This window comes from Protopterus annectens, chromosome 11.part0 (assembly GCF_019279795.1).
Source record: "Protopterus annectens isolate FY-2018-M chromosome 11.part0, PAN1.0, whole genome shotgun sequence".
In the NCBI taxonomy this organism is placed as follows: Eukaryota; Metazoa; Chordata; order Ceratodontiformes; family Protopteridae; genus Protopterus; species Protopterus annectens.
Genome location: NC_056745.1, coordinates 270,972,628 through 270,985,763, shown reverse-complemented (window position 1 = coordinate 270,985,763; position 13,136 = coordinate 270,972,628). Strand labels below are relative to the sequence as shown.

Genomic DNA, 13,136 nt, shown 5'->3' with positions numbered 1-13,136 from the left:
TAAGTACAAGGTCCAATATGTTTGATCCTCTGGTTGGACAGTGCACTAGCAAGTCAAGGATGTTTGTGTTGATGAAGTCTAGGAAATGCTATGCCTGTGAGTTAAAGGCAGTGTGCTTTTCCCAATCTATAGACAGGTAGTTAGTCTCCCATGACTAGGGTATTTGGTTGGATGGTCAGTGCCTCTAGTTGGTCTAGGTAAGAGTTATGAGTTTCATGGGTCATCTGGGTCATCAAGGGTGACCAGTAACTGGTCAATACATGGTAAGGAACCTTGTCTATGGAGACTATATACACACACACACACACACACACACACACACACACACACACACACACTCACACATGCACGCATGGAAACACACACACACGCACACACACACACACACACACACACACACACACACACACACACACACACACACACACACACACACACACACACACACAACACATATACAACCTAAAGGGTGAAAAAGGTTACATAACCAAACTATTCAGTAATAAATGCAAGCAATTTAGAATCTTTGTAGTGTAATACCTTAAACCTCTTGTAATGGAGGCTCATGGGACACATGCAAATGACCCCATAAGGAAATAATGTTTTTTCAGGTACGTCTTCTGAATGCCCATGACTTTACTTTTTACTTTTTAAGTCTTTATGGGTATATTCAGGCCAATAAGGCTGAACCCCAATAGCTATAGACATGCACGTTTTACCCTTTCTTTTGGCCTAGTCTGTACAACATAACTGGATTGTTTAGCTATACTCTAGAAAAGCAGAGCTTAAAATCAAGCCTGATATCCGTAAACATTAGAATACCTGCAATATATAGCCTCCCTTACATCTTCTTTATGTCTTATTCCTTCTCTTTCTACATGCACATTCTGTAGTATTTTAAACTTCATGTATATCAGTGTACTCCAGCCATCATTCCAATAATTTGTATTATTAGCTTATGACCAGTGTACTAGCTTTTACTCACTGCCTTACATAATTAGTGTATATAGCTTATTTCTGTTTAAATGCATGTTGTTAAAAATTATTGAATTCCTGCCTTTATTTATTATATGTTCTTAAACTGTAATCTTGTCTATATGAATGGAATTCTTTCCTATATGGCCTGGGTCATTCCTGAAAATAGTCTGGGTACCCGTGCATGTACCAGTTAATAGATAAAAAATAATGAATAGATAAATGCTGATCTCAGAGTTAGTTTATAAAAGCAGAAAGGGGGAAGGGACACAGCTCCCACATGAGAAGAGATGGGAGGGAATCCCCATTGCAAAAAACTGCTTTAATGGTATTTCAGTGATATTGTTACCATCACTATATTTTGCTTAGTCTTACTATTTATTTTCGTCTTTGGCCCCCTTTTGTATAGCTTTTAATTGCCCATCCACTGTTTTAGATGTCTCCCTTTGTTCCTTTTTATCTTATTGTCCCCAGTAATAAATCCTGTATCTGGGTTCATTCCACTGGCTGGTTGGGAAGGGAAAGTGGATCAGTACAAAATAACTGACAGTATCATTTGCATGGTTTTGCATGTCAGGGGACTTTTTTGTATGCCCTAACTGAGCAGAATTGTTGACATAATGCACATCATTGTAAGCAACATTGATTAGCTCCAGCTGTCCCTTTTACACTTCTTTTATAGCAACATTTTAATCACAATCTGTCATACAGTTACAGTACTGCCCCCATCACTAAGAAGGGAGTGGCAAATAGTAGATAAAATCCCTACATTTCTTCCCAGAGGCGGTCATCTGTCAAACATCTGCACCATCCCATTCCCCAAGATGGATCTTCCAACCAGAGCTCTCAACTAATCAGGGAAAAATGTAAATATAATCAGGAACAAATTCAGAAATAATGAGGGACACTTTTAAAAATATTAGCACCATTAACTTGAGACATTGACAGAATAAGAGAATGTGAATTAATATACATTTTCTGAAGTAAAAGAAGCCTATAACTCTAATTGTTGGCATTATTTAATTAGTGTAATCCATTACTTTTTCTTCAAAAGTCACCAGTTAGAAATTGGGGACAACTGAGATGTAGGTCTCCTTCCACCCAAGCTGCTAATCATACTCAGGTTGTCAGTGTTGTAGTCAAGGCTCCATCCTTCTTTTACAGCCAGGGACACTTATTTATTTTGAAAATATGATTGACATGCAATTACTGGTTCTGAGCATCTGATAAGGAGACATTCCAGTTTACCATCATAAGTACATCATTTATTGCATCAGAATTTTACTGGTAAAAACTAGCATGGACGATTTATTAGTTGTGATTTTCATTTTATTCTTAACTTAAAAGATGAAATCATGGTCTTTATTAATTATAGAGAGTAGAACCATGGGTGGAAGAAAAAAATGATACTAGGTTTGATAGTTTAATATCGAGGATACTGCATCCACAGTATAATTTTGCACTGCTTGTTAAAATATGTGTGTGTCTCTAGGCATACGTTTGTGTGTGTGTGTGTGTGTGTGTGTGTGTGTGTGTGTGTGTGTGTGTGTGTGTGTGCATAGAAAATAGAGAGAGAGAGAAAAAATGTTATAAAAACAGCCACCAAAGACTAATACTATGGAATAAATGAGGCAATAAAGAAAAAAAGCAGTTTGATCACCATGGTGAAGGTCATAAACTTTAATAAAACACTAAAACAATAAAAAGAAGTTGAGAGCTTTCAGGTTAACACTAACCCTTCATCAGATCTACTCATGCTCAGTGAATAAAACCATTTAAAAAACATGATATCCAATTAAAATCTGTTAAATTGCTGACACCCATCAGGGGCTGGCTTTGAAGGTTAAATGAAGACATAGCCACTTAAAGAGGTATTTTAATCAATCATAATCATCTGTGCAGCCTACACCCTTTAAGGTCTGGGTTAAGAGGTAAATTCACATTCAAACTAGGTGGTTTATCAGCTTGCAGATCCCCAATCCATCTCATTTCTGCAAGCTGTGTTTTGTCCATGGTGTTGCCTCCCTTAAGAACTTCTTCTATAACTTATAAAACCATGAAAAGAAAATTATGGCCAGGACTGACGGAGATATGCTTTCCAAGAGGATTCTTCAGGTCTCCTAACCGGATGTCACGTATGTGCTTCAAAATATGTTCCTTCAACTGTTTGTTCATTTTTCCTACATAAAAACTTCTACACAAGATGCAGCAAGCAATGTAAACCATGTTTCTAGTTTTACAGTCAGCATATAGTTTTCTAACATATTTGTTTCCAAATATTGAATGTATAAATTTACTTCTTCTTGAAATATACTTGCAATATATGCACATCCTGCATGGATAGGTAAAAGTTCTATTAGATCTTATGTTGTTGTTCATCTGGGAAGTGAAGCATAAATGCTGCTACAGATTTTTATTTTGTTTAAAACAAAATGACAATACATCTCCTACTATATTCTTTATTGCTTTATCTGTTGTCAAAATTTTCCAATTTTCTGCGAGGATATCACAGACATAGTTGACGTCACTACCATTCTGAGTGGATGTGATTGCATTATTTCCTGAACTTACAGAATCATGCTTTTTCTTAGAGAAAAGCAGTCAGCATTGTCTCTGCCATGCTTCTTACTGCAGGTATTTCTCTTTCCACTTCATGTTTTATATAACCCCTGTCTCTGAACTGATGACCTATATTCTCAGTGGCTTGAATAAATTCATCATCTGCTGTGCAGAGTCTGGAAGTTCTAATTAGTTGACTCTAAAAAATGTTGGGGAAGATGTATTGTGGATGCATATTAGTACGAAAGAGTGAGTTGTTCTTCCAACATTCTTTCCTGTGAAGACTAGTATGTAAGACCCCATCTACATCCACTCTAAGTGAAATATCCAAAAAATCTCTCCAAGTATATGATTCATGTACTGTGAACTTGAGAAAATCTGTCAGTGCTTCTAGATATTGAATGAACTGACATAGTTCTTCAGAGGTACCATCCCATAGCAAATAAATATCATCGATAAAACATTTGTAAAATGTTTTTACTCACTGAGTATGAGTAGATCTGATGAAGGGTCAGTGTTAACCTGAAAGTGCTCATATTCTTTTTATTGTTTTAGTGTTTTATTAAAGTTTATGACCTTCACTGTGGTGATCGAACTTTTTTTCACTTAATACATAGCTATAGGGGATCCATACAGATCCCCGACGGCACTTTCTGCTGAAGCAGAAATCACCGAACATACATAACTGAAAGTGCTGTTCACCGAAGCAACACTTTCGGTTATATATGCTAGTTGTGCCGGTTGCACTACGGTGCGGTTAAGGGAGAATTCCCTTTTCCCCACTGTAGTGTGACCTTGGAATGAGAATATAAAAGTAGGGGGGTGGGAGGCACAGCCCACCCCCACATGGGTGTTGCAGAGGGGGCTTGCCCCCCTGCATAAAAGAAGATTTATTGTTTTTTTTTCAAAAGGACTTTAACGAAAGCACTTTTTTGGTGAAAGTACTTTCGTTAAAGTGCGTTCAGTTATTGTGGATTCAGACTATTGAACTTTCATTCAATAGTCCTAGATCCAGCTATAGATAATATATTTATTTCTTTACTTACACACACACACACACACACACACACACACACACACACACACACACACACACACACACACACACACACACACACACAATGGCTGACTGTTCATGCTGGTGTTGACAGCATACCAGCATGGGTCTTCTCCACAGTCTTACAGATTCTGGATAGAGTCGACAAAGTCTTAATATGATTTCATTTATTTTATTAATTCCTGTGAAATCTGGCAGGATGCATGACCACCATTTCTATGGGTTGTAACAGAAGGAACTTTGTGCTCAGTAATAACATTTTATTTTGGATGTTAGAATGTGAAAAATGTCAGTAGTGGGGTAAGTAGACTTTGTCTTGCATTATTAGATCAAAACTACATTTCTGGCTCCTGTTAAGATTAATAAAGCCCGTAATGGCAGATCCCCATCCCTAGAAGTACAAGTGATTGTACATATCCCGTCCAAAAAACAAAATGATTTAAAAATGTGAGGAAATGGCATGCATGCCTGATATCCATAATATGGAACCATTGTTCTGCCTGTTGGTAGCATTATTAAAGTCTGAACTAGAAGACGTTGTCAATGACAACAAAAAGAGGGAATGTTTTATTATGTAGTGTTCTGATAGAAGATTTAGTTTTTTTTTAGCTGACAAAGGCTAATGGCATGAAGTAGAATCACTGATTATAATACATGAAAAAAAATTAAAAATCTGTAAGCAGTCTCTGAATCTGACGGCAGATGGAAGATACTCTTGAGAAGAGGATCCAGCAATTTCACACTTATTTTGACTATACAAATTGTAGTCTTCAGCTTACCAAAACAGCAATACTGCAACATCACTGTAAGTATATTCTAATAATTTAATGCAACCCATGAACCAGGTAAATGTTTTTTTTTAGTGCTGATATACTTCCACTCGTACATTCAGCAGGAAAGAACTTGAAGTACTGTAGAAATAATTCCATACAAAAACTTTCTTTTACATCTACGATAAAACCCTGGATACATCCAACAATTTGTTTGCTGCTGAGAATGACATGATGCAAAATGGAACTGGAAAGCAGTGTACACATCTGCACAATGGCAGATATATTTGTATTACCATGAACAGCACTTACTGGGCAGCAAGGATAGCCTTCTTACTCAGTGTTCTACTAATTTTTCTTATCTTTTTCTTTTGGCTGTTCCCGTTAAGGGTCACCACAATGGATCATCTGATTCCATTTCTTCCTGTCCTCTGCACCTTGATCTGTCACACCAACCACATGCATGTCCTCTCTCACCACATCTGTAAACCTTATCTTAGGCCTTCCCCTTTTCCTCTTACCTGGCAGCTCCATCCTTAGCATCCTTTTCCCAATATACCCAGCATCCCTTCTCAGCACATGTCAAAACCAATGCTATCTCGCCTCTCTGGCTTTGTCTCCAAACCATCCAACCTGAGTTTATCTTCTAATATACTCATTCCTAATCTGTCCATCCTCATCACACCCAGTGCAAATCTTAACATCTTTAACTCTGCAATGTCCAGCTCTGACTCCTGCCTTTTTGTCAATGCCACCATCTCCAACCCTTATAACATAGCTGGTCTCACTACCCTCTTGTAGAGCTTCCCTTTCACTCTTACTGGTATTCATCTGTCACAAATCACTCCTGACACTCATCTCCACCCACTCCATCATGGCTGTACTCTCTTCTCCACCTCTCTTCCACACTCGCCATTACTCTGAACTGTTGATACCAAGTATTTAAACTCATCCACCTTCGCCAACTCTACTTCCTGCATCCTCACCATTCCTCTACTCTCTTTCTCACACACACACACACACACACACACACACACACACACACACACACACACACACATATATATTTTGTCTTAGTCCTGCTGACCTTCATTCCTCTCCTCTCTAGAGCATATCTCCATCTCTCCAGGGTCTCCTCAACCTGTTCTCTGCTCTCACTACAGATCACAATGTCATCTGCAAGCATCATAGTCCACAGGGACTCCTATCTGATCTCGTCTGTCAACCTGTCGATCACCACTGCAAATAAGAAAGGGCTCGGAGCTGATCCTTGATGTAATCTCACCTCCACCTTAAATGCATCTGTCACTCCCACCACAGACCTCACCGCTGTTACACTACCCTCGTACATATCTTCTACCACTCTTACATACTTCTCTGACAATCCTGACTTCTTCATACAATACACCAACTCCTCTCTAGGCACCCTGTCATATGCTTTCTCTAAGTCCACAAAGACACAATGCAACTCCCTCTGACCTTCTCTGTATATCATCATCAATGCTCTCATAGCAAACATCGCATCTGTAGTGCTCTTTCCTGGCATGAAACCATACTGCTGATCACTAATCATCACCTCCCTTTTTAACCTAGCTTCCACTACTTTTTTCCATAACTTCATACTGTGACTGATCAATTTTACCCAACTGTAGTTACTGCAGCTCTGCATGTCACCCTTATTCCTAAAAATCGGTACCAAAACACTTTTTCTCCACTCCTCAGGCATCCTCTCACTTTCCAAGATTTCGTTAAACAATCTGGTTAAAAACTCCACTGTCATTTCTCTTAAACACCTCCATGCTTCCACAGGTATGTCATCTGGACCAACAGCCTTTCCATTCTTCATCCTCTTCATAGCTGTCCTTACTTCCTCCTTACTAATCTGTTTCACTTCCTGATTCACTATCCCCACATCATCCAACCTTCTCGCTCTCTCATTCTCTTCATTCATCAGCCCCTCAAAGTACTCTTTCCATCTGCTTAACACACTCTCCTCACGTGTGAGTATGTTTCTCTCATTATCCTTTATCACCCTTACCTGCTGCACATTTTCCCTAGCTCGGTCCCTCTGTCTAGCCAATTGGTACAGGTCCTTTTCTCCCTCTTTACTGTCCAACCTTTCATACAACTCTCCATACGCCTTATCCTTAACCTTCGCCACCTCTGTCTTTGCCATGTGCCTCATCTCCTTATTCTCCTGTCTACTTTCTTCATCTCTCTGACAATCCCACTTCTTATTCGCCAACCTCTTTCACTGTATACTCTCCTGTACTTCCTCATTCCACCACTAGGTCTTCTCGTCCTGTCCTCCTTCCTCTGTCCAGATGTCACACCAAGCACTTTTCTAGCTGTCTTCCTTACTAGCTCTGCTGTAGTTACCCAGCTATTCAGTAACTCTTCACTGCCACTCTGTGCCTGTCTTAACTCTTCCCTGAACTCCACCTCACAATTACCCATTTTCAGATTTCACTATTTGATCCATGGCACTGCCCTCACTCTCCTCCTCCTCTTCTTGATCACCAACGTTTTCCTATAGAACCATTCTATGCTCCCTAACTACACTTTTCCCTGCCACCACTTTACAGTCTCCTTCAGACTAGTCCTTCTGCATAGTATATAATCCACCTGTGTGCATCTTCCTCCACTTTGTATTTCACCCTATGCTCCTCCCTCCTGTTAAAATATGTATTCACCAGAGCCATGTCCATCCTTTTCACAAAATCCACTACCATCTGACCTTCTTCACCAACATGCCCACTGAAATCTGCTCCAATCACCACTCTCTCACCCTTGGGTACAGTCATCACCACTTCATCCAACTCACTTCAAAATTTTTCTTTCTCATCCATCACACAACCAACTTGCAGAGCATATGCACTAACAGCATTCATCACTACACCATCAATTTCCAGCTTCATAAACATCAGTCTATCTGACACTCTTTTCACCTCCAAAACACTCTAGGAATACTGTTCCTTCAGAGTAACCCCTACCCCCTTTCTCTTCCCATCCACACCATGATAGAACAATTTGAACCCACCTCCGATGCACCTGGCCTTACTTCCCTTCCATCTGGCCTCTTGCACGCACAATATATCAACCTTCCTTCTCTCCATCATATCAGCTAGTTGTCACCCTACACCAGTCATACTGCCTCTCACCCTACACCAGTCATACTGCCAGCATTCAAAGTTCCTATCATCATTACCACATGCCTAACCTTTCTCCTCTCTTCCTGGCTTTGGGCATGCCTTCTCTCAGTGTTCTGCTAATTAAGAAATGATTTTGTGAGCAGTAGCCATAGTACCAGGACAGCATATCATTTGCAGCATTTATTACTTCTTAAAGGTAGTTCTCTCTTTGAAATCTGTAGAACTGATTTACTTGGAAAATCAAATGATTAACGAAAAAGAAATATGCTTAGTCAGATGGGGGAAACAATGACTGCGAAGTTTGTTTAAATTTTTGCATGTGATCTGTATCTATCTATAGCATAAAGGAAAAAGTGGGCACACTACATGAAAAATTACAGGAGGCATTCAGGACATGATATGTTCAGGTCCTTCTTTTACTAATAAGCACAAATCAAATTGCTGACATATTTTAATGCTTGTATGTACACAAAATTCCAAACAACACATCAAGTCCCCACATCTCATAATTAACTAACTACATCATATATTTATTTGTTTGTTAACCAGATAAGTCTATTAAGTGCTAGATGGCTTTTTCAGGCATACCTCATGAAGATAGTGAGACAGTGGCTTCAGCTATTCATTGCATAATAAGGACTGAAAGTAGAAGAAGTAATGTTATAAAACAAAACCTGCCAAAAAATTAAGACCCCAGAATTTTTATAAGTTTATAGGTTATTACTAGGCAACTGATTTAGGTGGATCAGGACTTGTGAGGTAAGACCTGAAATGCATTTACAATTACCCATCCATTCATCCAGGTTATGTTTGAAAAAGGTTAGGCAGCTGTTATGTTTAATACAAAGAGGAAGTCTATTCCAGAGGAGATGAATAATTTATTTGGGATAGGTATAGTTTATGTTGCAGTGGATGTTTAGGTCTCTAGAATGAACATGTGTTGTTATATGTTTTGTGAATATAATGGAAGTCATGCAGGACTAGGTCATTTGATGTCCTGCAAGCTAGGCAGATGCGACCCCATAGAAGTCTGTATGAGATGGAAAATAGAGATAGCTCTTTAAGATGTTCCACACAGAGCATGCAATGCAGGCCCTTTTTTGGTTACGAAATGCTGGGGTATTTTAAGTTGGCTCTTATTTTTGAACAGCTACATGCCAGTGGGGGTATACTATTCTATTATGAGCTTAATAATGGAGGAGTGACGAGGAATGATACTATCAAAGAATTTAGGTGTATTTTTGCTAATTATTTAGGTTTGGTAGAATGATTTTTACCTGCTAAGTCATCTCATCATCCGCAGTTTAAACACATTTATTTAGTGTCTCAGAAAAAAAATCACAGCTCTGCAATATTTCATTAGAACATAAAAATAAACTTCTAATACAGAGAAGAAAAGACTGTTTTAAAAGTACTGCTGTCTTACCGTGGCTAGTTTTTCAATATATTCATCTGGAGCACCGAGAGAGGCTAGTCCTATTTCCTATAAAATAAGATGATTCAACATTAAACTTGAATGCAAAACAGTTGTTATCAGTCAAAAAATATGTAAGCAAAGATAGGGGTGATGCAAAAATGACATGCTTAGTTAGAAAATAATTTCTTAATTACATAGTTCTGCACTAGTCTCCAAGTGTGTTCTGTGGGAGCAGTGAGAAGTATACAGTATTTGTCACAGCAATCTACAATAAAGTCTCCGTTAACTGGCACCCATGGGGATTGGTAGATACTGAATAACTGTAGTTTCTGGTTGCTTGAGAGTTACTATTTAAAATAGTCTTGACTAATACTGTACCCTATACTATGTGTTTGCTTTGACTTGTTCCCAGGTTGGAGACAGAGGGAATTTATTCATATCTTCCTTTTTAAAACTCTAAAACTCTAAAAACGTAAGGCATGTTTCTGCGGGGTGAAAGCAGAAAGTGCAACACATGAAAATTGTACTGTATTTCTTCGATTCTGGTTGCTTGAGTGTTCTGTTTGCTTGAATTCCATTTAACTGAGAGTTTACTGTCAGTCTTCTGTTACACATTAGAATGTTAGACAAGGACACATCTGACACCTGTACACCATCAAAAAATACTAATTTGTCATTTGTGACTTTCAGGGGCATTTGGGAATATATTTTGGTATATTAACTGCTTTTCATTGTAGAAGATAAAATATTAAGAAAATGACAACAGGCTCTAGATAACTGTCACTGATGAAGTGACACCCCAATAGTATTTGCAAAATACGGGAAAAATGGGCGCTGGATGGACAGACAGCACAGCAGTATAATGCAAAAAAAACTGGTAATGATGATACACAATATGGATAAGAGTGGCTACTCATAACTAGCAAATATAAGAACCAATTAGGGACAAGAACAACCTGCAATCAGGTGATGGTAAAATTCTGGCAGACAAATATGTGTGTATAGCATCAGAATATTGTGAGCCCATTCTGAAATAATATTATGAGATGTAATGAATTAGTGTAACAACAATGTGTAACTTTACTGGCTTTTCTCTACATCTTTTCATGTCACATCTACATAAGAAGAAAGCAATCAAATTGTGTTCCTTCAGCACTTCAGGTATTATGACTCAGTGTACATAATTAGAATTAGAAATATTTTTCATTAGAATAAAAACATTAATGGTTTATTCTAAAGAAAGTATCTGCTTCTGTTTTCTAGATGATGCTTGGCAAAGCAAACTCTGTATTGCAAGCTAAGTTAATTAATTAGAAGTCCTGTTAAGCAACAATTTGAACTAAATGTAGTTGCCAAAGTTGCTTATAGTTGTGTTAAAGATAGAGGAAGCAATAATAAGGATGTATTTAGCTGGTATTTAGCTGGAAACACTCAACATAAATCATGGTGTGCTATTCATAATTTCATATGTGAAAGATGACATCTATCTGGGAACAAAGGTATAAGTCAGTAAAAAATGCACTACAACAAGTTATCTTATGGTAAGTAAGCCACTTTATAAAACTGTTTGACATCCTGTTCACCACCAGGCAGAATCCATGAGTCCAAGGTAATCTGCTAATCTGAAAATATATCAACCAGAAATTTTAATTAATGACTGCATTTTTGTGAGTTCATATATCTTAATTTTTAATTTAGTCATTTTTTTAAACTGGATAACTAAACTGGTCCATCACTGACCAGTTTAAGTGATGACACAGGCCAGAGGGAAAAAGTAAATTATATATATATATATATATATATATATATATATATATATATATATATATATATATATATATATATATATATATATATATATATATATATATATATATATATATATGGACAGCATATTTTGGGAGGTTTCTTGAAACTAGAGTGCTCAATGAAAATATGAACACAAACATAGGGAGAAAGCACAATCTCCACATTGGCAGTGATCAGGCATTAGGACTGAATCTGTGACACCGAAGGAGTAAAACATGAATTTGAACCATTAAGCACTTGTGCTATACTCCTATTCAGTTTTTAATTAGATTACTAAGCTTATTTGAAAGGTTTATAGATTAGATTTCAGATTAATTAATACATAGTTAATAACCTGCTTACAAGAGATGCTTATCATTTTGTCACATTTAACCACACCAAAATATGTCTTTAGCAATGATAGCACAGAAACAATGTTCGGTACTGATCCACACAATGCTGAATTACTGAATGGGGAATCCAGCATTTTAATTTCCTAGTATTTCCATTTAGGGGTAGTCTTGAGTCAGCAGCTAGTCATGGCAGTGACTACAGGATATTGACAAAGGCTCAGTCATTTAATAACTTAGAAAATTAGTAGTTAGATTAATTAGACAGGAAATGGCTATTTGTTAAACCTGGTAATGAGATTTTCTCACACGGCCAAACAGGATAGCATTTATAATCTATGTGTGTGAAAAAGGCTGATTCATTTATCAAAATGAGATTACTTTTACTGCAGTTTTACATTCTGGCAGTATTGTGCACTTGATCTCAAGAATGCTAGAGATACAGAATTAGATATTGCGATACAGACTTAGATATTGTTCTTTCAGGAGAAAGTTGAACTGGAATGACTGCTCCTCAACCTAGCCATAGTAGAACTGCAGTTTAGAATCTGTTTTGTGCATTAGTACATTTATTCTGCACAAGCATTCAGAGCGATATGAATTCCTTCAGGGAGTATACTGTTACAAAAACAGATGTCTGAATTGACAGGTAGTGTTTCTAACTAGACCACAATATGATCAATTTAATAAGAAGTGCCTTAAGAATATGCATGTCTTCTCTCTCTTTTAACTGAAGACTGACAGGAACAGAAAAGCTTTTAAATCAGTGTTCTCAAAATAATAATAATAATAATAAATTAAACTAAAATAAAATAAAATTAATAACATTTAACTTACCTGTGAAAACTGAGCAAAGCTGGGATCTGCAAATAGGGGCACATGCCCTATGAGTTCATGGCAGATATCACTAAATAAAATGGGGCAAAAATGCTCATGTTATAAAAACTTTTAAAACCACATATTCTGCAACTGCAGCAAACAAATTTAAAACAAACAAACCACTAAAGTAAAACACAAACTGCAAAATTAAAAACAGTTTTCAAGGAGAAACCGCAGATGGCACCACAA

The 13,136-nt window shown here is 37.4% G+C and overlaps 1 protein-coding gene across 1 annotated transcript in view; it reads right to left on the bottom strand.

The window, feature by feature from the left end:
* PAH (phenylalanine hydroxylase) overlaps positions 1-13,136 on the bottom strand; it is a 733,016-nt gene that overhangs the window by 179,015 nt on the left and 540,865 nt on the right. The window contains exons 8-9 of the mRNA XM_044087738.1: positions 12,906-12,975; positions 9,940-9,996 (exon numbers count right to left, since the gene is read on the bottom strand). Of these exons, the coding sequence (XP_043943673.1) occupies positions 9,940-9,996; positions 12,906-12,975 (127 nt within the window). The remainder of the gene's footprint in view (positions 1-9,939; positions 9,997-12,905; positions 12,976-13,136) is intronic.